The sequence below is a fragment of the Triticum aestivum genome, chromosome 3B (assembly GCF_018294505.1).
Source record: "Triticum aestivum cultivar Chinese Spring chromosome 3B, IWGSC CS RefSeq v2.1, whole genome shotgun sequence".
Classification (NCBI taxonomy): Eukaryota; Viridiplantae; Streptophyta; class Magnoliopsida; order Poales; family Poaceae; genus Triticum; species Triticum aestivum.
Window position 1 is genome coordinate 692,180,338 of NC_057801.1, and position 25,670 is coordinate 692,206,007.

The 25,670-nt window shown below is 42.4% G+C and overlaps 2 protein-coding genes across 8 annotated transcripts in view; one reads left to right on the plus strand and one right to left on the minus strand.

The window, feature by feature from the left end:
- LOC123071790 (pumilio homolog 24) overlaps positions 1-5,129 on the minus strand; it is a 14,104-nt gene extending 8,975 nt beyond the window's left edge. For 3 of the 6 annotated variants that reach the window (XR_006434525.1, XR_006434524.1, XR_006434526.1), the window contains exons 1-7: positions 4,622-5,129; positions 4,492-4,533; positions 4,252-4,313; positions 4,114-4,173; positions 3,970-4,009; positions 3,632-3,703; positions 3,262-3,311 (exon numbers count right to left, since the gene is read on the minus strand). Coding sequence is in view for 2 of the 6 variants with exons in the window: in XM_044495372.1 (XP_044351307.1) it covers positions 3,114-3,168; positions 3,262-3,311; positions 3,632-3,703; positions 3,970-4,009; positions 4,114-4,173; positions 4,252-4,313; positions 4,492-4,533; positions 4,622-4,729 (489 nt within the window). In the remaining 4 variants the exon portion in view is untranslated. The other 3 variants (XM_044495373.1, XM_044495372.1, XR_006434527.1) reach the window with 3 other exon arrangements.
- Positions 5,130-6,640: 1,511 nt separating this feature from the next.
- On the plus strand, positions 6,641-13,913 carry LOC123066090 (FT-interacting protein 7-like). 2 transcript variants are annotated; one of them, XM_044489242.1, is made up of 2 exons: positions 6,641-6,751; positions 10,998-13,913. In XM_044489242.1, the coding sequence occupies exon 2, from the start codon at positions 11,027-11,029 to the stop codon at positions 13,730-13,732; it is 2,706 nt and encodes a 901-aa protein (XP_044345177.1). In that variant the 5' UTR covers positions 6,641-6,751; positions 10,998-11,026; the 3' UTR covers positions 13,733-13,913. The 2 variants fall into 2 exon arrangements, with proteins under 2 accessions (XP_044345177.1, XP_044345178.1); XM_044489243.1 differs by lacking the exon at positions 6,641-6,751 and adding an exon at positions 9,442-9,612.
- Positions 13,914-25,670: the final 11,757 nt, after the last annotated feature.

Genomic DNA, 25,670 nt, shown 5'->3' on the forward strand with positions numbered 1-25,670 from the left:
GGTTTATCGACGGCGAGACGATGGTCGTCAGGCTAAGGTCCGTCGTCAAATGTTGGATAACAGATGGGTCGTGCCTTACAACCCTTATCTGTTGCGGATGTTCAACTGCCACATAAATGTCGAGGTGTGCTCCAGCATCAAGGCCGTCAAGTACCTTTACAAATACGTATACAAGGGTCACGATCGAGCTTCATTCAGCATTGACCAGCCTGACAGCAACGGGGTTGTAGACGAGATTAAAAGGTACGTTGATGCGAGATGGGTTACTCCACCAGAGGCAATGTGGAGGATATTCGGCTTCAACCTTTCTGGGAGTTTCCCGTCGGTCCTACAGTTGCCGCTTCATCTCCCTAATATGAATAGTGTCACGTTCAAAGCAGGAGAGGACCTGACTGATGTCGTCGCCCGTGATACTGCATCTAAGTCAATGCTGACAGAGTATTTCCTCGCTAATCAGCAGCATGTGTGGGCTCGGGATATCCTGTACAAGGACTTTCCGGGAAGTTTCACATGGCAGAGACAGAAATACTGGAGGCCGAGAGAAAAGCAGCACCAAGTAGGTCGAATCGTGTCGGCCCATCCAGCCGAGGGGGAGCGGTACTTTCTGCGAGTGCTGCTCAACCATGTACCAGGCAAGACATCCTTCGAGGACCTGCGGACCGTGGGCGGTGTGCTCTGTCATAGCTTCCGTGAGGCTGCCGAGAGATTGGGCCTCATCGAGGCCGACAACACGCTTGACGAGTGTCTTATAGTCAACACAGTTCACGATGCCAGCCTCACTCAGGAGGCTCTTTGCAACAATCTTGGTATTCTGCGAGCCAGGTGACGTGCGCGGTCTATGGGATAGGCACCTAGAGGCAATGTCTGATGACTACCGCCGATCACACACGTGCTCAAAGGCAGTGGAGCAGATGGTGTTGCTTGACATAAGGGGCATGCTACAATCCATGGGCAAAGACATAGTGTTGTTCCCTCTTCCGGACATCGATGAGACCTATGACACTACTGGAGGCGAGGCCAGAGAAGTCACCGAGGAGTCCTCCATCGAGGTTGACGCGAATGATGCTGGTTTAGCGTCCTCGCTAAACCCTGAGCAGAGGCTTGCATACGACGAGATACTGGCAACAGTCGATGCTGGTGATGGGGGTGTATTCTTTGTCGATGGCCCGGGAGGCACTGGGAAGACCTTCCTATACAAGGCACTGCTCGCAAAGGTTCGAGGCGAGGGCAAGATCGTGGTGGCTACGGCGACGTCGGGCGTCGCGGCTTCCATCATGCCTGGAGGAAGGACAGCCCACTCGAGGTTCAAGATCCCACTCAGCATTGAAGATGGGGGGTCGTGCAACTTCACCAAGCAAAGTGGAACGGCCAAGCTCCTGCACATGGCTTCACTCATCCTATGGGACGAGGCCACCATGACGAAGCGACAAGCGGTTGAGGCACTGGACAATAGCATGCGGGACATCATGGGACGACGGGACCGACTATTCGGGGGAAAGACTGTCGTGTTCGGTGGGGACTTCAGGCAGGTGCTTCCGGTCGTCAGGAAGGGGTCACGGGGTCAGATAATTGATGCGACCTTGCGGAGTTCGTACATATGGAAGGGCATGCGCCACCTAAGGCTCCTCACCAACATGAGGGCGCATAACGACCCGTGGTTCGCAGATTACTTGCTAAGGGTAGGCAACGGCACCGAGGAAACCGACGAGGAAGGCAACATAAGGCTCCCAGAAGATATTTGTGTGCAGCCAACAGAAGACGGCGTTGACCTAGAGAAGCTAATCGACCATGTATTTCCTGCTCTAGACGACAACATGGCTGATCCAAATTACATGACATCTCGAGCGATCCTCTCCACCAAGAACGACAACATTGATAAGGTAAACACACGCATGATAGAGCGCTTCCAGGGCGAAGAGAAGATCTACCACAGTTTTGATATTGCAGAGGATGACCCACATGGCTACTATGCCCCCGAGTTCCTGAACAACCTAACTCCCAACAGGCTGCCTCCGCATGCGCTCAAACTGAAGTTAAATTGCCCCGTTATACTGTTGAGAAACATTGATCCAGCTAATGGGTTGTGTAACGGCACAAGGCTTGTGGTCCGGGGTTTCCAAAGGAACGCCATCGACGCAGAAATCGTGCTAGGACAACATGCTGGTAGGAGGGTGTTCCTTCCTCGGATACCTCTCTGCCCATCCGATGACGATATATTCCCTTTCAAGTTCAAGAGGAAGCAGTTCCCTATTAGGCTCAGTTTTGCCATGACAATCAACAAGGCACAAGGGCAGACCATCCCGATTGTCGGGGTGTACCTACCAGACCCGATATTCTCTCACGGTCAGCTCTACGTCGCATTGTCTAGAGCCACTGCGAAGAGGAACATTAAGATTCTCGCCATCAAGGACAACGACAATGGTAAGGGCAAGGGCAAGGGCAAGGGCAAGGAACAAATCAATAATTCAAATAAGCGAAAAAGATCTGAGCCCTTATTAACGACCATGAAGAACATAGTCTACAAGGAAGTCCTTAGCACATGAAGTCGCCGGATCAAATTATAGCAACTCAAGGTAAAGTATTCAATTCTGCATTACAACCACATACTATTGTAGATCTTAATGCACACTGACCTGAGTTTGTTGCTGCGTAGTACTCGAGGGAGCATGGTCAGTCTTCAGAAACCATGAGTATTCCTTTCGCGACATCTGCCCGTCCTATACTTGGTCAAAGATGGACCTGTTTAAGCTGGAAATAACAAGAGACAGCGTGAAGTTTCCAACATATGCAGGAGGAAGATGCTTGGACAGTGACTTGGTAAAGAAGAACAAAATTACTAAGGTTTCATATTTCTTTCTAATTCATCTGCTTCTCAATATGGTAAAAACCTGAGGCATCTAATATCATATAGAAATAAAAATAATGACTTAAACTTCAGTTGGATAGAATCTCTTGTTAGAAATACATGGATAAGGAACTACGTATCTCTACTCCTAATGGAGCAGTTCGTACGTCATTCGTTGGTACTATTAGGTGGTGTTATATATACTGATATTTTTTTAGTGAAATAAGGGAAGGCACATTGAAATTCAGACAAACTGAATCAGCCGGAGTCAGATAATGTGAGCAAAGTGTGTGCAATAGCTGCAGCAATTGGCGTCTCCCGGTCTGTTCCAGCAAGGAGCTCTATCATAAATAGTCTCATGTGCATATAACTAACAAGTAAAAATAAGCACATTATAAGCTTGGAATTCCTCTTACCTTATCAATATGATTTCCTTTAACTGCTTTGTCAGCTCTTCAAATAGAACCTACAAATATTGAAAGTAAGCTATAAGCATTGTCTCTTCAGATTGCTTGTAATGGTAGCATAATGCTTGCTTCAAGCAAACAATTGGTGTCGGTTAGAATTAGTAACAAGTTTTCTGTCATCGACAATGGAGAGAAGACAAACAAAGAACTGGAGGATAAAAGACATGTTAGTTCAGCTGATGATTAATCGCTTGGAAGCATAAAACCATCTGAAGTTACTGTGCACTGGGAGAATGTTTGTATAGGTTAAAGCATAGAAGCCACACAGTATGATCCTATTTGAACACTAAAATATATTACATATATAGACATCACTTACAAGGCATCCATAATCACTGACATCAAGCTTCATAATCTGCTTCTTCAAGATTCTGATAATATGCGTCCTAACCTGAAAATCATTACTGTGTTAAATTGCAAAAGCACACTGGAAATAAGCGAGAAGGAAAATAATACTGAATATGCAGTGTGAGGCACTAACTATTGTACAGTTCAATTTGCATGACTATTTAGTGTCTCTAGAATCTGCAGAAGTTAATAAATAAATATCGGATAAAACAAATGAGTGGGCAAAGTTAAACCAAGTGATCACTCTGAAATATGTCTCTTAAGATATAATAAGAAAATGGAAAGAGAAAAAAATAACAGAAAATGTACCTTGCCACTCTCTTGAGTGTGAGAACCACTACACACATGTCTGACAAAAAATGGTGGCTATCAGAATAAGTACCAAAACACCATATGCAACGCATTCATAAAGAATGAGTGTCAGCAACTTAGTTGAAGAACAGATGCGTTTACATGGGATCCAGAAATTCCAAATATTTCCAATCCATTTTACGGAGGGCCTCGGTAACTAGCCTGTAGAGATGAGAAATCCATGTACATAAGAAGTTGAACATATGTCGCAACTCACAAGGCTTTGATAGTGACACTTACTTGATTATATCCTCCTTGCTCAAATGACGACCTATCATCTTTCCCCATAGTACTTCGATGTCCTGTTAATATTTAGGTGCCGCGAGCAAACAAAATTAGAGTTGCCCAAAATATGGTACTGAATCATCATAAACAGAGGTGGCGATTCAGGCACAAATTGCAACTTGTCTACTGGAATAAAATTATGGCATCACATACAGAAACTGATACTACTGGAAACATGATGAAAGTAACAATTACTTTCTTAAGGTTGTAGTCGGGCTTCCTCGACTCCGACACTTCCTGCCATGCAGTCAAGAACATTCCGGTTTCAGCTCAAACTCAAGCAGCCCATACTCTAAATCAACACCCATGCTCCAACGATGCGTACCTTAGCTGTGACCCGCTTTTCCTTGGCAGTGACGGGCTGCGGCTTCCCCTTGGTGCCGCCGCCGCCGCCTCGCGATTCCTCTTGTTGGTGGTCGCGGCCACCGACCATGGCGACGCTAGGTGGTGCTGGCAAAGGGAGGAAGACGGACGGAGAGCGAGGGTTTCTTGGTAGAGCTGGAGGAAGGCTCTGTCATCGCGCTAAGCTTCGCCGCCGCCCCATCGTCGGAATAACCTGTCGGGCGTGGATGGCGGTGGATCGAACCAATCGAGCCACCGTGGCAGTCGGAGGAGGATGCGGACGAAGCCATCGAGGGAAGGGAGGACGGGCTCGGCGCGCGACATGGAGGAGAGATGGCTGGGAGAGGAGGGGCCGGCCGACGCCGTGGAGGGGAGACAAGAATGCGGCGACGCCGTCTATGGACGGGAAGCGGCAGGGACGGGATCAGGCTCGAGCTGAGAGAGTTAGAGGACTGTGTGATGCCGTGAGGATAAGATGTATAGTATTTCTTTGAGAACTGGATAAGATGTATAGTAGGTGGAAAAGAAAACACAGAAGAAATCTATCAGTCTCTAGCTCGGCCCGTCCACTCTTGGGCTGGCCCATCCGCTGCTCAAAGAGTTTTGGGCCCTGGATGAACGCCTCAGGCTGTCTAAAAAAATCTAATTAGGGGTACTCAGTTAGTTTTATTTCCTCGTCAAATAAAAGTTAGTTTTTTTTGCAAATTTGTCTAAAAAACATTTTTGCAAATATAAAAAGTTGTGTTAGTCTCACTTTTATTTTAATTTATTATAAATGTTTATATAATGTAGTATAAAATATTTCTTATATTTTTATATGTTTATATGTTTAAGTTTTCTTCAACGGAGATTAAAAAGTGATGGACTTGGATAGTGTTTTAAAAATAGCAACTGACATAGGCAATGACGTAACAATGATGGGTCGTACTGAAACATCACGAGAAAATAATCCTTCTTTATATGTATGTTATACATAATAATACAAAAGGTACATGTTAAATATGATTATTTGCATATATGTGAGAGATAGAGATGTATTCTGGTGACGTTCACGAAGTATTCATGCTAACTACATAGTGTTTTTGCGCAGGATGGGAATGAGTTGAGAAAGAAGTTTGTATTATATTTGATCAAATATCGTGTGAATGATGTTAAAGACAACAATCCTGATATTATGTGAGAATATTTTAAGCGTATCAAGCAATTCTTAATTTGTAACAAATTGTTAGTTGGATAATCGCTCTATATGTATACATCGTCAAATTGCCTTTTTTAGTCATTTTACATTGCAAGTGAGGTGAACTTCAATTATTACCTGGTTATGGTTGTGCTATCTTTTTTCTATATGTAAAATTTAACATGCATTATGTTCATATAACATCTGTAAAATATTTCAAAAGCCCGTAGCAACGCACGGGCATTCTACTAGTTGTCGTAACTGGACAAGCAAACTCTAACCGCAAGCGACTCAACCAAATTGCATCAACGGAGGCCCGCGTACTCCCCGCCCCCTCCTGTTGCCGGAGCGGCAAGCGGGGCAGGGGACCCGTGGCCTCGTAGAATGAAGATTCTTAGTAATCGTTTTCGCTCTTTTTTTCTTTATATCCTACTTCTTTTTTTACATAAACATGTCCATTTCATTCTACTCCCTCCGTTCCTAAATGTAATTCTTTGTAGAGATTCTACTAGGTGGACTACATATGAAGCAAAATGAATGAATTCATACTTAAAATGCATCTATATACATTCGTATCTAGTTCATAGTGAAATCTCTACAAAGACTTGTATTTAGGAACGGAGGAAGTATATATATATAAAAAGCTTCTTCATGCGCGACCTGGCCAACCCAATGACCATGCATGCACGTGATGATCGATCGAGCTGCATGCGCCCTACACGCTGGCAGCCCGCGAGTTGACTTGACCGGCCGGACATTTTTTTTAGCCAACGCCATTAATGGACCCCGTGTTGGTGCTTCTCTCTTCCGGCCGGGCACCAATAGTCAACAGAACTACGCTTAAGCTCCCAGAGCGAGCGAGCCTCATCGGAGTGAGCCGTTCGCCGCTGCCGCGACCCATCCATGGAGTCAAGTTCGGAGAGCTACCCTTGCAAGGTACTGTTGCTAACACCATGGGTGCTTTGCCTTTTTCCATTTCGTTTGGCTTTTTTGCTGGATGATCTGCAGCGGCAATGCTGCGTTGCTGCTTGTACGGATCGACCGGTCGGTCAATTAGGCGGCGATCATCATATTCCTTCGTGATTTGGTCTGGTGCGTATTCAGTTTGTGTGAGCTTCAGCCTAGCATAGCTTGCATCCCGAAACTAAGCCCAATTTTCTTTTTGACCGATTCCTCCAGAATTTTGAGAATCGGATCTCCTCCAGCTTCTTTCAGCATCTTAAACTCGTTTTTTTAAAATCCTACCAGAATCTTGAACCTACATTTTTAAACTCGTGTTTAGGACGTAAATAGTTAGAATTGTAAAAAAATAATGTAGGTTCAAGATTCTGAAAGATGCTGGATGGAGGTTTGATTCTCAAGGTTCTGAAAAAATTGGCAAAAGAACTGGACCCTAGTGCCATGGGGATCATGGATGTAGACGATCTCTTTGAAAGCGGCATGCGGTGGGATAATGGTTCTTTGATTTATAAAGATGCTAGTGGTCGTGGATTATCTATTCATGGTGGTTTCAGGGTCAAACAATCCCAAGCTTGAAGAGACCGTCTGAGCTATGCTCAGCTCGCCACCTCCAAAGAAATCGCCTCCACCCATGATTATTTATTCATCGGATATTGAACATTAATCATTAATTTAAATTGTTAAGTCGAATATTTGATTTGGCTATTGCATCAGATATCCGTAGCCATGCCCATGGATCCAATTAAGGCCCCCCAATGCTTCATCTTTTAAGGTGCTAAGCCTGCTATATAGTTAAAAAATCTGATGTGGCAAGTTAATTAAGAGGAGAGAGATGGGTGTAGTGACCCAGAAAGAAACAATGTCAAGCGCATGAATCTAGGCAAACCATTTAAATGAAAGAAACCTACCAATACATGGAGAACTTTAGTTGCTAAATCATTAAAGGAAAGAAGCTTAGCTACAAGAAGCCAATCGCCTATGCATTGGGAGTATAGTTGCTAAGCTATTTAATATGCTTATCACCTCATCTAAGCACCAATGCATTGGCAGCAGCCTTAAGGCCAAAGGTGATTTTCCCTCCAAAATATTAACCGAGGTGGGATTTCTTATTTTTACTCAAACTATGTATAAATATGAATTACAAGTGAGTGGTTTCTTATTTTTACTCAAACTATGTATAAATATGAATCACTAGTGAGTTCAAATTCGAAATCCACTCCACTATAATACTTTCGACGAATTTAAAATAAATCTAACAATACACTTGACGAGGTTTTATAAATTAAAATAAGTCTAAAATATATATATTCTTAGAATGCAAAATAATTCAAATAGGTTAACCTCTATGTGTACAATATTAATATGAGACAATTAATCAAACTTCAGATTTAAGTGGTTTTTGGCTAATTGGATGATTGCTATGATTTTACACCTATTTGTCCCGCGCATAGCATGGTCCATGGTGCATAGCACGGTCAATGGTGCCGCCATCCGTACGGCTACCGCTTCCGTGCCTCGCCAATGCCGGAACCGCTTTTTCACCAGGAAGAGCGCTAACTGATGCCCGACGCCACGTTTCACACTCGTTTCCCACCCCCAGGCGGACAAATCTACCTATGTTTCCCACCGAGCGCGGCCATTCATGAGTATATATACCCCATGGCCCCTTTCGCCGGCCGCCACCCCTACCCCTCTCTTCCCCCTTACCCATCGCTAAGGGAACCAAGAAATGGAGGCAAAATTATTGAAAAACTGTTATTTTTTTAATAAATAATCCCAAAAAATTTTGGGTGCTACCGCGCCGTCCCCGTGGACCTTTCCCCGGCGAGACCGAAGAGGACAGTCCCTAGAGAGAGTTCTGGAAGAGGGTGTGAGACTACTCCGAGTGGGTTGAGGATTACGTGTCACTTAAGGCCAAATCAGCCATCGACAACGCTCGTCTACCCGCTGCCCTCATTTGCTTTGACTGCATGTCGACGACGGTCTGGGTAGAAATGAACGTCGGACTCACGTCGGTGTTCAAGACTGTGGCCATCTCCCGCATCAAGAACACATGTGCGTCCTTCCCCACCTATGAGGTCACTTCCAAGAGGAGGAAAAGCTCGTTGTTCAAGTAGTAGAAAAATCGTAGTCCTAAGATTGTTCAAATTCTAGTTGTAATCCCTCTTGAATTCCATGTTGTAAATCTATGTTAAAAACAGTAAAAATTCATGTTGGAATCTAGTACAGAAAACTTTCCTTGTTGAGGTGGGCAAGGAAGATATGGCTTTCATTTTACGGATATAAACGACTACTTCATCCGTATCTAATGTGTATTTTTTGGGTACGATGATCAAGACAACAAATTATAGATAATTTAAAACAAAATTACCCTTGAAAAATTTATTGGTTAGTGACAAGTAAATCAGTTAGGCTATGAAATGAAGAGGGAGAGATATTCTGGAGAGTTAAAAAAGAGATACATGCAATCAAAAGAGAGATTCCTTCCTTTATTCTGAAGGGTTAAAAAAGGAATTATGAGAAATTAGAAGAAATGCATCCTACGTTATGGAATTTTATAAAAAACATATATATCTATATAAAGAAACGGAGGGAGTATAACCGAGGGAGGAACAGAAATTTTCACGGGTAAACTAAAAAAAATAAAATCCCCGTGTACCCGCTCTACCGCCGTGGTAACTGCGACCCGTGCTCCGCCACCGCAGACCCCAATTCCGAGTGGCGGCGCGCGAGCTGACGAGCGGCGACGCAAGTGCGTCCGCCACGGGTGGGGCGGGCCAGGAGCGGCAGCTGAACGAGGTCTGCCACCGATGGCGCCTTGTCATTCGGCCGTCCAGGTGCTTCAGTTCTCCTCGCCGAAATCCTTTCCCTGAGACTTTTACTAGCTTCAATCCAAAACGCAGGCAATATATTTTCTTTATCCGTGGAATCAATTAGAGAGTGCTGAAATTTGCATCATTCAGAAACCTGCATTTTGGAATCTTAAGATATACTACTACCTCCGATTCAATAATGTACTGAACTGCCAAAACGTATTATATTTAGGAACATAGGGGGCACTTGCAAGTGGCAGCATATGTGAAACTATGGATTTAGGCTTGAAGAACGGATGGAGCTTGTTGGAACTTGACATTTCTGTTTTGTTGGCCCTGATTACAACGTTAGGCTGTCTGGAGTCCGGTTCCTGAAACATCACAAATTGCACGACAGCTGAAATCTTCAGTTCTCAGTTCGGCCATTTATGCTTTAAACTAGTGTGAAACCGGTTCAATCATGTACACGCTCCAAACAACCAGAGAACATTCAAAAAAAGGCAACCTCGGAGGGCTGAATGCCACCCGCATAGTTTCTTCAAATGTGTAATCCAACGGGATATGAAATCAATCGCTCTTTAAGAAAAAAGAGGATGAAATGTGCCTCACTAGTCATAAAACTGAAATCGATCGACAAAGTTTTCTCAAATAAGTCCAGCTGGATATGTGATGCTTCCTGCTCCCTTCTAACATATATCTCTGTTTATGTAAAATTTGCTTAAATGTACATTGCTTTTGTAGAAAAATAAAGTCCAAATAAGAGACGCAAGTATTGCTGCTAATTTCCTGAGAAGTGAAATGTTGAAGATCAGATTAAAGGGGTGAAGTAATCAACCTTTAGATTCTGTATCGGTAAAAAAAAACTTTTGGGTTCTTTATTCAAAATTGACATTTCAACTTCACTGTAATAAAGTAATCAGCAATATTTGCTTTTTAGTCGTACTACAGTTCAAAGTCAGGTTTAAAGAGGCAAACCATTTACTTAAAGTTTAAGAGTAACTGGTCCTAATCCATAAAAAGAAGTAACTGGTCCTATGTAACTGGAATATCAACCTAACAAGGTGCAGGGTGCATTAATTTTTTCCCAAAGTATGAATACTCTGATCTAGCATTTCACTATTTCTGCTACATACACGATCAGAGGATTGGTGAGATTACTTTTTCCGTTTCAATTAGCTTTTGTCTGGATCCAGATATACATTGTCAGAACTTATTCAAACATGCTTCAAAAGATATCCTCATTGTATTTAGAATGATTTCAAATTATGCATACCTAGTAGTATGTTATAATTTGATCCTTTTGTTTCCTAGTAGGGGTATTCTACTGTTTGCTGTGTCTTTTTGAAGGATATTCTCGTAGGCCATCATCCAATTGGAAGAAATTATGAAAATCGTATTACCTTTTGCAGGCCATAATCAGGTCATATTTGAAGAAATAATGTTCAGACAGAAGCTCTTTGTGGATGTTGTAAGCGCCAATGGCCTTTCGGACAGTCTTGAGCTACTGAGTCCCTGTGTTCAGCTTCGTTTTGCTGGCCAAAGTTTCACTACGACAGTCAAGAGGAAGGTTCGATGTCCTGTATGGTCCGAGAAGACCATGTTTGATGTGCTGGACAAGGAAAGGCTTCCTTCTCTTGCTCTTGAAGCTTATGTCTATAATGTCATTGATGGCTGCCAGTTTTTCCTTGGTAAGGTCCGGATTTCTGGGGCTAGCTTTTCTGACTCATCTGATGAAATTGTCAAAGACTATCAGTTGAAGGGTCGGATGTTCAAGCGATCGAAGGGAGTGTTGCTTCTTAGAGTATTTCTGAAATATGAAGCCCCTGTCTCACAAGCTATACCCTCTCCTGTTCTGGGACTTCCTGTACAGGCACCCGCGGATGCTGTAGTCAAGTACATTCAACCCAACTTTGAAGATGGAATGATTGTTGGGCGTATATGCTACTTGTTTGTACGTGTGGTAAAGGCTCGATGCTTGCCTGATGTGGATGTTAACCAAAAGCCTGATCCATATGTAGAGGTAAATGCTGGTAACCTTAGAAGCATCACAAACTCTGTACCTGAGGAGCAGAACCCAGAGTGGAACTCGACTTTTGCTTTCTCCAGACGCCAGTTGGACAGTGCACAGATAACTAGAATCTATGTTGTTGTCTATGACGGGTTCACAGATGATTCTGTTGGGTTGATCTCATTTGACCTAAGTGACATTCCTGAGCGTTCCCGAAATGACAAACCAGTAGTACCGAAGTGGCACCAACTTATTGACCAAAGCGGAAGGACAGCACAAGGTGAGCTGATGCTTTCGGTTTGGAAGGGCATGCAGTCTGATGAGGCATTCTGTGATTCATGGAAGTCCGACTGGTTAGAGGCGAGCGGGGTTGTGCGACCGCACATTGTGCCCAAAGTGTACAATTTACCCAGGCTGTGGTGTCTGCGGGTCCATATAATTGAGTTCAAATGTATTGCACTAGCATGTGGAAGCAAAATTGTAGAGGCATATGTCACGGTGGTGGTAGGTGGTCAGCGAAAGACGACGAAGAGAATGAAGAAGACACTAACCCATTATGTCTGGGATGAAGAACTGACATTCGTTGCTGCAGAGCCATTTGAGGAAAACCTTCAAATTTCTATCCAAGCACATCTAGGGCCTGGCAGAGACAAGGTTGTCGGCCGAACCATCATACCCGTGCAAACAGTTCAGCGTCGAGTTGGAGGTCTGTTGTCTGCCGAACTCGAGCATCAATGGCATGATCTTCAAGTTCCACCCAATGCAGCAGTTGCCAATGGTGCTGGGGATGAGTTGACTGTGTCATCGTGCCGCATTCATCTCACTACCTGCCTCGACAGTGAATACGGTGCCCACTATGGCTCTGGAGACCACACGGATGAAATCTCAAATCCTCCACTTGTTGGCTTGCTTGAGGTTGGCATCATTGGAGCACGGGGCCTGCCTCCTATAAAAAGGGAAAATGGGAGATTGTCGTCGCATCCATATTGTGTGGCGAGATATGGCCGGAAGTGGGTACGAACTCGTACCATCATCAACAACCGCGATCCTTTATTCGAAGAGCAGTACTCATGGGATGTTTATGATACAGCAACAGTCCTGATCGTTGGAGTGTTTGATAATGCCCAGGTGGAAGAGTCAAGTTCAGGAGGGTACAAGGGTGTCAACATAGGGAAAATAAGGATACATCTTTCCGATCTCCAACCTGGTCGGATATATTGTCATGCATACCCTCTTCTTGTTCTACAGCCTTCAGGTGTGAAGAAAATGGGTGAACTGTGCCTGTCGGTGAGATTTACACCGAAATCATTAACAAACATGGTGCGTATGTATGGCTCCCCCAATCTACCAAAGATGCACCACCGGGACCCACTGCAGATTCTGATAGAAGATCTGCAGTTTCATGCTGTCCAGATTGTGGCATTCCGACTGAGCCAGATGGATCCTCCCCTACGCAAGGAAGCAGTGGAATACATGTGTGATGTGCAAAGCCACTTGTGGAGCATGCGGAAAAGCAAGGTCAACTTCTACAGGATCATGTCCGCCTTCTCAATCCTCGTCACATTTTGGCAGCGGTTTCTCTATGTTTGTTCATGGGAGAACCCCGCGATCACTTTGCTGGTCCATGCTGTTTTCCTCTTAGCTCTTATGTTCCATCAATTCATACTCCCGTCAACACTCCTATTTACCTTCTTCAGTATAGTATGGAACTACCGGCATCGCCCTACTCATCCTTCCCACGTCGACATCAAGATATCTTTAACAGACACTGTACACCCAGATGAGCTTGACGAGGAATTTGATACCTTCCCTACTTCTCGGAGCTCTAGTTTAACAATGATGAGGTATGATAGGCTAAGGTGCCTTGCCAGCAGGATACAGACTGTCATGGGAGATGTAGCATCATGTGGCGAGAGGATCACTGCATTGACAACATGGAGGGATCCTACAGCAACAGCATTATTTGGGCTCTTTACTTTAGCAGCAGCCGTTATGATGTGTTTTACACCGTGGAAAATTCTCGTCGGGATTGTTGGACTCTACATCATGAGGCACCCCAAGCTTCGGCGGAAGACGCCGTCATTCGCTTGGAACCTCTATAGGCGATTGCCACACAAGGGCGACAGTGTGCTCTGAATATCTTCTGTACTATGTGATTCCCATTGAGTCTGCTGCTGGCTGCTCTCGTTTGTGGTAACTATCCTTTGCTACTCTGTATTGTTTCTTGAATCTGTTGGTTGCAACTCTCTCCTGTTGTTTCACCATTGTGGTCGCAAGACTTGGTTTTCATGCAAAGCATAATAATATGGGGTTGTAAGACTTTGTCTCCATGCATGTTTAACTGTACACACCAATTACGCACCATTTGGTAGTACCTGATTTCCAGTATGAGAATTTTGTTCATGTGCTCCTAGATGCGGCAGCCCTTTAAATTAGTACATGTTTCAAATTTAAGTGGCATCATTAGTATCCAATTTCAGATTTGTAAAACTACAGCTCAAAGCAGGATCAGAAAATAGATACCCCGCAGCACTGTCAACCGAATCATGAATTTTCAGTTTTCTACATGCGCGGCACTAGAAGAACAATAAACCCTACAAAAAAACCAATTTCATATTTGCTTTTTTTCAGTGAGAATCGATAATAAACCCTATACATAAGCTGCACCTGTCACCGGCTCGTCTCATTATTCATTCCCCGGGGGAAAAAGGTGAGTTAATGAAGTACTGAACCCATGGATTTCAGAATCCTCGTGTAATGATTGTAGCTGCATAATCAGATGGAACTCAAGAAGAAATATCATGGCTGTGTGATAGGACTAATAATTATCTTCTTCTTTCGTCGCCGTCACTTCAATCACGCATGAATGCTGATTTCGCGGCCCGGTGTTCTTGGTCTACTTCGTACGATCGATCAGTCGACGTTAGCAACGGTAGTTCGTGTATCACGCTCAGCTCTTTCCTGCTGCTAAGACTAGGTGCACCTAGAAATAACATAATGCATGGGACGTACTAGGATCGACGGAGGAACACGAACTCTTTTCATGCTATATATCATAATAGCTTTGCCAGCATCGTCTCTCCGTTGGTCTTCTGGATTAACTGTTGAGCTGACGCAAATGACACGGTTCAGGTTGAACCTTTCTGAGAGCTCCGTCTGAACCTGATAGGCACAAGACTACAGGAGTGTGGAAAAAAGATACTCAAAAGGGTGAGGCTTAATAGCCACTTATGCAGGTTACAGTAGCATTCTGATTAGAAGAGTTGTCACTAACTTTGTTCTGACAGACCTGGAGTGGTTCCAAAGTTCGTTCCACAAACCTGAGTCATGCATATATTAATTTGTAGTTCTGAAATGTATAATGGTTGAAGAAAAAGTTTGGCCAACCAAGAAAAAACTTGAGCCATACCGAACGATCAAATAGAGCATTTAGAGGAGGTATATAAATAAATTATCCAAATCTAGCTGGAAATTTTAACAGTTGCAAAGCTATCTTGCATAAGAGCAATTCTAGCTAAGTCGCTGTATCGGCACAGTAGTCGTAATAACCGCCAGTGTGATGATTTTCGCCAAAAAAACGCTCTAGCAGATCCACGATCACATGCTCGATCGACATAATCTTTGGAGTCTGCTCCAAATTGAACACGTGAGCCTCCATATTTGGCGGTTGGGAGGCGCAATATAGCACGCCCTCCACCCATCCAAATCTTGGCACCACGGGCATTCCAGGACACGCGCGCCACCAACATCTCATCCCTGCGCTGCCGACGTTTGGTGCCACCTCCGCCGCCCGGACCGCCGTGATTTGGCCCCGATCGCCTCCGCAAAGACGTTCCCGGACCTCCAACGTTTCGTCGCAGCCCTGCGCCTGCTTCGTGTCATCTGGCTGCGCCACCCCTTTCTCCGTGCAACCTCAAGGTGTTTGACGAATTGACAAAAGGTACATTTTCCCAACGTATCCTTGCAAATTAAAATTTAGCGGCTCATGGATTCTTGTACATGACATATGATTCACATAATGTGTACATGGATCCATCGGTAGAGCTACTTTTTGATGATTTATCTTAGGATTCAAACTCCCAAGTCCGAGAGTGAAATCATAGACGCCAAAGAAGACGAGGTTCTCATAGTGGTTGCTGACTGGATAGCGGTAGCCGGAACAAAGAGGAAGCGTGCAATATTTCATCAGAACAAAACCAAAGGCCACGAGAAGGTCATGTGTGGCTACTTTGTGTCTGGTTGTACCTTCCCTGCTTACATGTTTCGTCGATGATCCCACATTACCGAATGGTTGTTTCGTCGAAATGCCGATGCCATGGAAGCCAATAAACCTTTCTTCCAAAAACAAAGACGCGTTGATAATGGGTTTTCCCTTCTCGGAAGGTGACCGCGACATTGCATATAGCGTTCTTGTAGATGAATTGGATGAGTATCTTCAAATGGCCTAAGATATAACCATTAAGTGCACGAAAGTGTTCGCTGAAATTATGGTGAGGGTTTATGTACAACACACTATTAGGGAAAACACTAGTAGTAGCGCTTGAAATAGATATACAAGTAGCGCTGGTTGCAACGCTACTGCTAAGGCGCTACAGCTAACTGCTAGCAGTAGCGCTTGTTTATAAGCGCTACTGCTATACCTAGTTAGCAATAGCGCTTGCTTTGCGCAAACGCTTCTAATAAGAGTAAGTAGCAGTAGCGTTTCTTCTGAAAAACGCTACTGCTAAATTTTCCTGTATTTTTGAAAATGCAGCTTATTGTTGCTGTCTTTGTATATGTTTTATATACAGTACTTTCATCATATGATTTTATGACCATGATTAGTTATTATTTATAACAGTGGGTGAAATGAATATGGATTAGATTCAAATGGAGGCAACATGTGGTGCACATCGAAGTACTACTAGTCCAAACTAGATCAAGTTTGGATTAGTAGTACTTTTGACATGCACCACATGTTGTCTTCACTTGAATCTAATCCATGTTCATTTCACCCACTGATATATATAATAACTCATCATACTCATATAACAACTTAGCATGATGCATCATCATAATATTAAATAACCCATCATTGGTACCATAATAACAAGTCCTACTCATCATCATCATACAATACTCGTTATCATGATAACAAGTCATACTCATCATCATCATAGTCATCTAACTAACTCTACTTAATTTTTCTTAGCACATGATCAGGAGTATTAGCTAGGATCTAACTACCTTCTTATAGGTAAAATAGCATAAAACAAGATAGGCCCTGACTCTCCATTATGGAGAATGGAGATTATCCTATCTCCAATTCTTGCGCGTCGCATAATGTTGCTTCCAAGTACCTCCCTACGACTGACCATACATTGTTTCTGATGTTTGATTGTCATGTCTTCATCAGTTTTAGAAATCCGGTATGAACAGCTGTGATGCGTAGGATGACCTGGCCGTAAGCTCATAACATCAAGACGACCTTTCAGAAACATCAGATGAGGCACACAATCCTTCGGGATTTTCGGTTGAAAAACATAGTAATAACTTCATAGTTAGCAATGTAGTTTAATTTTAGAAGAATTTATGCAAAAGATGCACGGATGTCGTAATAGTAAAAAAATCTTACCATGCCATCTCCATGGATGTTACCGTAGTTCAACACGTGCACTAGTGGCACATATTGACCATAATATGCAAGAGTTTGATAATAGATATTGTAACTCTCAAGATCATTAATAAACGAGATCAGATGATTTTTCTCCTGATAAGTTAATTCTGCGCCATCGGTGTAGTAGGTTATGTCTACCATCTTCCTCACATTCTTTGAAGAATGAAAATAAGCTATCAATGGAAATAAGTTGCCAACTATTTTCAAATAAACAATATAAATTACTTAATAACTATGTTTGAGAAACTCACGTAGCGGTAGAATTGGAAGCGTATCAACAAGGACCCAAATGTCCATATTGTCTTCCTTGATGTCAGGATCACCAAGATCCATGGTGACAAGCATACCTCATGGAAATCATATGCCTTGCAAAGTGCTTCCCAATTCAGGCAACCAAAATGGGATACGCTCACAGAATTGTATAGATTTACAGGAAAATCAAAACCATGATGGGTCCTTAGGTGAACTATCTTTGTTTACATATTTTCATGATCTTCAAAACCCATCCTCTCCAAGACATAGAGTCTTGCATGGCATGGGATAAGCTAGTCGAATTGTAGAAAACAAAAATTACACGTTGAAGAAGAAGAAGTCAAGCTTAATTACGAAAAAAACACTTTGTGTCGTTACGTACCGTTTCAACATCTAAGGTCTCCTGGAGCTTAATGATGAAGCGCTGACCTTCTACCAAGTGAGGCCTGTCGCAGAAACCCCGGTCGTCGCCGCACCAGGAGCACTCCGCGAGACTTTCTTCGTCCGACGACATTTCCTATGTTCATAATTCAAAGATTAAACTTCGAAAATTCAATATATGTACTACAAAAACTAAATTCGATCATTTTTATTCAGCACAGTTTGACTATCGGTCCGTCAAGTCTTTTTTTGAAAACTCTCAGCTCATGTGGTGTATATATTCGACCGTTGGTGATGGTCTCTCCTCTCTTCGTCCCCGGGTGCATTAAACGAAAATGTCTAGCACATAGGAACGAAGGAGAAGCGACCCTGACAACAGTCGGCATTCTTCTTGGACACACTCCCTCACTGATTTTTCGACCGTCCGTAATGGTCGTTACTCCTCCTTCTCCTAGTGCATAACAAAGGTCTAGCACAAGGAGAAGAAGGAGAAGCAACCCCCACGACAACAGTCGGGATTCTTCCTCTCTCATATATGGTGCAGACTTTCTCCCTCACTCATTTTTTGATTGTCATGTATGGAGCCTCGATAGACTTAAAGTCAACACGAAATGTCGTTTAATTATCTTTCTAGAAAATCCAGGCCACTCGATATTTCCTACATATTGTAGCACAAGTCATGCCAAAATTCACAGAAAAATCCGGCATGACCTTTGCTAAAAAAGGACATATCGAGCGCCTAAAATTTACCGGAACGGAAATTAATAAACACTCAGGCAAAACATAGGCCACTCGGAGGTGTTACATGCAAACATGGCCACTTGGGCAAGCACATATCCTATTTGCATTCAAACTTGATGGTCATTGCATTCAAACTTGATGGTCATTGCATTTCAATGGTTGAAAATATGAACAAAAGCATTTCAAAATATCTTATAGGACTCATATTGACATGGAGATTTGGCTGGTCTCACCTCGAGGTCGGAGGGGGTCGGTGACGGCGACGACGGCGGCGACGACATGGAGATTTGGCTGCAAAAACAAAATATAAATAAAAACATTAATATCCTCATCTTAGGACTTAGCGAAACACTATAAGCTATCAACTAACCAAATGCATATGCCTTGCATAGTGCTCTTCAATTTGAGCATTCAAAATAGGAGTAGTTATCCAATTTGAGCATTCAATAAGCAAAACTAAATAATAAAATAAATTAGTATTCAAATTAGCATGCATACAATAAGCAAAACTGAATCATCTCTTGCGTCCGTACATCGTCAAATATTATCACTACTACATCTCGAATAGTATCATACATATAACCTCACTAATACAGCTAAAACCCTAGCAAATGACGGGTATCGGCGCGGGCGGTGGACACCCAAAGAGAAGGAATCATCACAGGATCATAGCTCCAGTGAGATCCCTGAAGAACCTGCCAAGTATTGGAGAACTTGCCCTCCAACGCAACCATGTAGCAACGGATGTGCTCGTCCTCCTCGCTGACACGGTGACGTACCACCTTCGCGGGGTCCTTAAGCCTCCGCACCATCACTGGCCCAAGCGACCGCCACCAAAGAAGGTTCGGGTCAACAACGGGCTGGCTCCTCACCAAGCTACGCCCCCCGGAAGGTAGCACCTCCCAGTACCAGCCCGGCTGAGCCCAGTCCCGTACATGGCCCCTCTGATCAAGCAGGCCTCCTCCGCCGAGTCGACGACGAGGATACGGGATAGGCATCGTCAATGTTGATGCGAGAATAATTGCTTTACCTAAAAAAATAACAACAAATGTGACCTGGTGAACATGGTTCGATCATAACTAGGGTTCATACTACATTATTCTAATATTAAACACCTAAAATACCTAAATTATATTAACTACACCTAATTAAAAACCTACATTTTGAACATGGTTCGATCATAACTAGCTAGGGTTCATACTACATTATTCTAAAATTAAACACCTAAGATCATAACCTACTCCCTCCGTCCCAAAATAAGTGACTCGGCTTTGTACTAACTTTGTACTAAACTTAGTACAAAGTTGAGTCACTTATTTTGGGACGGAGGGAGTACCACATTATTCTAAGATTTAACCTATTACATTATTCTAAGATTTAACCTACAATATTCTAAGATTTAACCTGACAATGGTAAGGAGTCAGGTATAACACCTAAGTTTGATTGTGTTAAATCTTTTATGGATACCGATGTTTTTCGTGGATTTAGCGCTAAATATGGACTTGACTCTGAGATAGTAGCTTCTTTCTGTGAATCTTTTGCTACTCACGTTGATCTCCCTAAGGAGAAGTGGTTTAAATATAATCCTCCCATTGAAGTAAAAGTAGTTGCACCTATACAGTTGAAGAAAAGAATATTACTTATAATGATCCTATTGTTCCTACTACTTATGTTGAGAAACCACTTTTCCCTGTTAGGATAAAGGATCATGCTAAAACTTCAACTGTTGTTTGTAAGAGTAATACTAGAACATATACACCTCCTGAGCAAATTAAAGTTGAACCTAGTATTGCTATGGTTAAATTTCTCTTGGATGATAATATAGATGGGCATGTTATTTACTTCTTCGGTGAAACCGCTAATATTGCTAGACCAGATGCTAAGATACATAGACCTGTTGTAGGCATGCCTGTTATTTCTGTTAAAATAGGAGATCATTGTTATCATGGCTTATGTGATATGGGTGCTAGTGCTAGTGCAATACCTTTTTCCTTATATAAAGAAATTATGCACGATATTACACCCGCTGAGTTGGAAGATATTGATGTTACAATTAAGCTTGCCAATAGAGATACTATTAAGCCTTTTGAGATTGTTAGAGATGTTGAAGTATTGTGTGGGAAAGTCAAATATCTTGCTGATTTCCTTGTTCTTGGTTCCCCACAAGATGAATTTTGTCCCATTATATTTGGCAGACCCTTCTTGAATACTGTTAACGCTAGGATTGATTGTGAAAAGGATATTGTTACAATTGGCTTGGGTGATATGTCTCATGAGTTTAATTTTGCTAAATTTCGTAGACAACCCCATGATAAAGAATTGCCTAGTAAGGATGAAACAATTGGTCTTGCTTCTATTGCCGTACCTCCTACTGATCCGTTAGAACAATATTTGCTAGACCATGAAAATGATATGTTTATGAATGAAAGAAGGGAAATAGATGAAGTATTCCTTCAACAGGGTCCTATTCTGAAACACAATTTGCCTGTTGAAATCCTAGGGGATCCTCCTCCACCCAAGGGTGATCCCATGTTTGAGCTCAAACCATTACCTGATAATCTTAAATATACTTATCATGGTGAAAAGAAGATATATCCTGTTATTATTCGTGCTAACCTTTCGGAGCAGGAAGAGGAAAGATTATTGAAAACTCTGAAGAAGCACCGTGCTGCTATTGGATATACTCTGGATGATCTTAAGGGCATTAGTCCCACTCTATGCCAACACAAAATAAAAGTGGAGAAAGATGCCAAACCAGTTAGAGATCCTCAACGCCGGTTAAATCCTAAGATGAAAGAAGTGGTAAGAAAGGAGATACTAAAGCTCTTTGAGGCAGGTATAATTTATCCCGTTGCTGATAGTGAATGGGTAAGTCCCGTCCATTGTGTTCCCAAAAAGGGAGGTATTACTGTTGTTCCTAATGATAAAGATGAATTGATCCTGCAAAGAATTATTAGAGGTTATAGAATGGTAATTGATTTCCGTAAATTAAATAAAGCTACTAAAAAAGATCATTACCCTTTACCTTTTATCGATCAAATGCTAGAAAGACTGTCCAAACATACACATTTCTGCTTTCTAGATGGTTATTCTGGTTTCTCTCAAATACCTGTGTCAGCGGAAGATCAATCAAAAACTACTTTTACTTGCCCTTTCGGTACTTTTGCTTATAGACGTATGCCTTTTGGTTTATGTAATGCACCTGCTACCTTTGAAAGATGCATGATGTCTATATTCTCTGCCTTTTGTGAAAAGATTTGTGAGGTATTCATGGATGACTTCTCCGTTTATGGATCCTCTTTTGATGATTGCTTGAGCAACCTTGATCGAGTTTTGCAGAGATGTGAAGACACTAGTCTCGTCCTGAATTGGGAAAAGTGTCACTTTATGGTTAATGAAGGCATTGCCTTGGGGCACAAAATTTCTGAAAGAGGTATTGAAGTTGATAAAGCTAAAGTTGATGCTATTGAAAAGATGCCATGTCCCAAGGACATTAAAGGTATAAGAAGTTTCCTTGGTCATACCGGTTTTTATAGGAGGTTCATTAAGGACTTTTCTAAAATCTCTAGGAATCTGACTAATTTATTGCAAAAAGATATTCCTTTTGTCTTTGATGATGATTGTGTAGAAGCATTTGAAATACTTAAGAAAGCTTTGATCACTGCACCTATTGTTCAGCCACCTGATTGGAATTTACCCTTTGAAATTATGTGTGATGCTAGTGATTATGTTGTAGGTGTTGTTCTAGGGCAAAGAGTTGATAAGAAATTAAATGTTATTCAATATGCTAGTAAGACTCTTGATGCTACCCAGAGAAATTATGCTACTACTGAAAAATAATTCTTAGCAGTTGTATTTGCTTGTGATAAGTTCAGACCTTACATTGTTGATTCTAAAGTTACTATTTACGCTGATCATGTTGCTATTAAATATCTTATGGAAAAGAAAGATGCTAAACCTAGACTTATTAGATGGGTTCTCTTGCTTCAAGAATTTGATTTGCATATTATTGATAGAAAGGGAGCTGAGAACCCCGTTGCAGACAACTTGTATAGGTTAGAGAATGTTCTTGATGACCCACCATGTATTGATGATAGCTTTCCTGATGAACAATTAGCGGTCATTAATGCTTCTCGTACTACTCCATGGTATGCTGATTATGCTAATTACATTGTTGCTAAATTTATACCACCTAGTTTCACATACCAGCAAAAGAAAAAGTTCTTTTATTATTTAAGACATTACTTCTGGGATGACCCACACCTTTATAAAGGAGTAGATGGTGTTATTAGACGTTGTGTACCTGAGCATGAACAGGAACAAATCCTATGCAAGTGTCACTCCGAACCATATGGAGGACACCATGCTAGAGACAGAATTGCACACAAGGTATTGCAATCCGGTTTTTATTGGCCTACTCTCTCAAAGATGCTCGTAAGTTTGTCTTGTCTTGTGATGAATGTCAAAGAATTGGTAATATTAGTAGACGTCAAGAAATGCCTATGAATTATTCTATTGTTATTGAACCATTTGATGTTTGGGGCTTTGATTATATGGGACCTTTTCCTGCCTCTAATGGATATACACATATTCTAGTTGCTATTGATTACGTTACTAAGTGGGTAGAAGATATTCCAACTAGTAGTGCTGATCATAGCACCTCTATTAAGATGCTTAAAGAAGTTATTTTTCTGAGGTTTGGAGTCCCCAGATATCTTATGACTGATGGTGGTTCACATTTTATTCATGGTGCTTTCCGTAAAATGCTTGCTAAGTATGATGTTAATCATAGAATTGCATCTCCTTATCACCCACAGTCTAGTGGACAAATAGAATTAAGCAATAGAGAGCTCAAATTAATTTTGCAAAAGATTGTTAATAGATCCAGAAAGAATTGGTCCAAGAAACTTGATGATGCATTATGGGCCTATAGAACTGCATATAAAAATCCTATGGGTATGTCTCCGTATAAGATGGTTTATGGAAAAGCATGTCACTTACCTCTCGAACTTGAACATAAAGCATATTGGGATATTAAAGAGCTCAATTATGACTTCAAGCTTGCCGGTGAGAAGAGGTTATTTGATATTATCTCACTTGATGAATGCAAAACCCAAGCCTATGAGAATGTCAAACTATTCAAAGAAAAAGTTAAAAGATGGCATGATAAAAGAATACAAAAGCGTGAGTTTAACGTAGGTGATTATGTGTTGCTATTCAACTCTCATTTAAGATTTTTTGCAGGAAAACTTCTCTCTAAGTGGGAAGCTCCTTACATTATCGAGGAAGTCTATCGTTCTGGTGCTATAAAAATCAACAACTTCGAAGGCACAAGTCCAAGGGTGGTGAACGGTCAAAGAATCAAACATTATATCTCAGGTAATCCTATTAATGTTGAATAATGTTATTGAAACCGTAACCCCGGAGGAATACATAAAGGACACTTTGCAGAACGTTTTAGACTCCGAAAAGGAATAGGTATGTGGTACGGTAAGTAAACCGACTCCAAAACAGTTCTAATGGCAATTTTTCTCTGTTTTGGAATATTTAATAATTTTAGGAAGCAAGAAGTAATCAGGGAAGGACACGAGGCCTCCACGAGGGTGCATGGCGCGCCCACCCCTACTGGGCGCGCCCCCTGTCTCGTGGACACCCCGTGTGCCTCCCGGACTCCATTTTCTTGCATGTTACTTCTTTTGGTCGGTAAAAATTCATTATATAATCTCCCGAAGGTTTTGACCACCGTATCACACAAAAATCCTCTGTTTTCGTTTCGAGCTGTTTTTTTGACACATCTAGAAGCACCATGACGACTCCAAGCGCTCCCAAGGACAAGTTTTTTGAGAAGGTTATCAACCCCTATCTTGCGGAGGTGCTGCAACACCCTCAAACCATTGAGATGCGTGAGGGGGTGATGCACATCCGCGATGAGGAGGGACCAAGGCTTACCGGAAGCATGGAGATAAAGCTCGAAGCTATGGAATAGCAAGTTTTCAAGTGCCAAGGGATGGTGGAGCGTGGACTCAACGCCAACAAGATGATGATCGCGGAATTCACCAACAACCACAAGCTAGACGCCAATAACATTGGGGATACCATCTTCAAGCTTCATGAGAAAATCGAGCACCTCCAAGCCCAGATCTATGACCTGCAAAACCAAAACTGTGAGTATGAATATAGATTCAAGAGGATGAGTTTGGCTATAGATTTGAGGATCCCAGAGACTCGATCATCCTTCTATGATGGTGAGCCTATGCCTTGGAAGATGGACGACAAGCCTACATCATCAACAACTCCTTCTTCACCACCTCCGAGGACATAATCACATGGGTATGGGTGTTGGTGTCAAAACCAGCGGATCTCGGGTAGGGGCTCCCGAACTGTGCGTCTAAGGCTAATGGTAACAGGAGGCGGGGGACACAATGTTTACCCAGGTTCGGGCCCTCTCGATGGAGGTAATACCCTACTTCCTGCTTGATTGATCTTGATGATATGAGTATTACAAGAGTTGATCTACCACGAGATCAAAGAGGCTAAACCCTAGAAGCTAGCCTATGGTATGATTGTTGCTCTCGTCCTACGAACTAAACCCTCCGGTTTATATAGACACTGGAGTGGGCTAGAGTTACACAGAGTCGGTTACAGAGAAGGAGATCTACACATCCGGATTGCCAAGCTTGCCTTCCACGCCAAGGAGAGTCCCATCCGGACACAGGACGAAGTCTTCAATCTTGTATCTTCATAGTCCAATAGTCCGGCCAAAGTATATAGTCCGACAGTCCGTCAATGGGCACTCCCCTTGGCAACTGCCAAGCTTGGGGGAGGTGCCCCAGTATCGTATCACCATCACACTCCTATCTTTACCGTTTTACTTAGTTCGATCCTTTTAGTGATATCTTGATCTAGTAGAATAAAGTTTTGGTATGAATTAGTTTTGAGCTTTGCTTTGTGATCCCTTTATGTAATCGAGTACATGAGCTATCTATAATAAAGATTAGTGTTGAGTCAAGGGCTTTGCTATCTATCTATGATCTTGAGAAAAT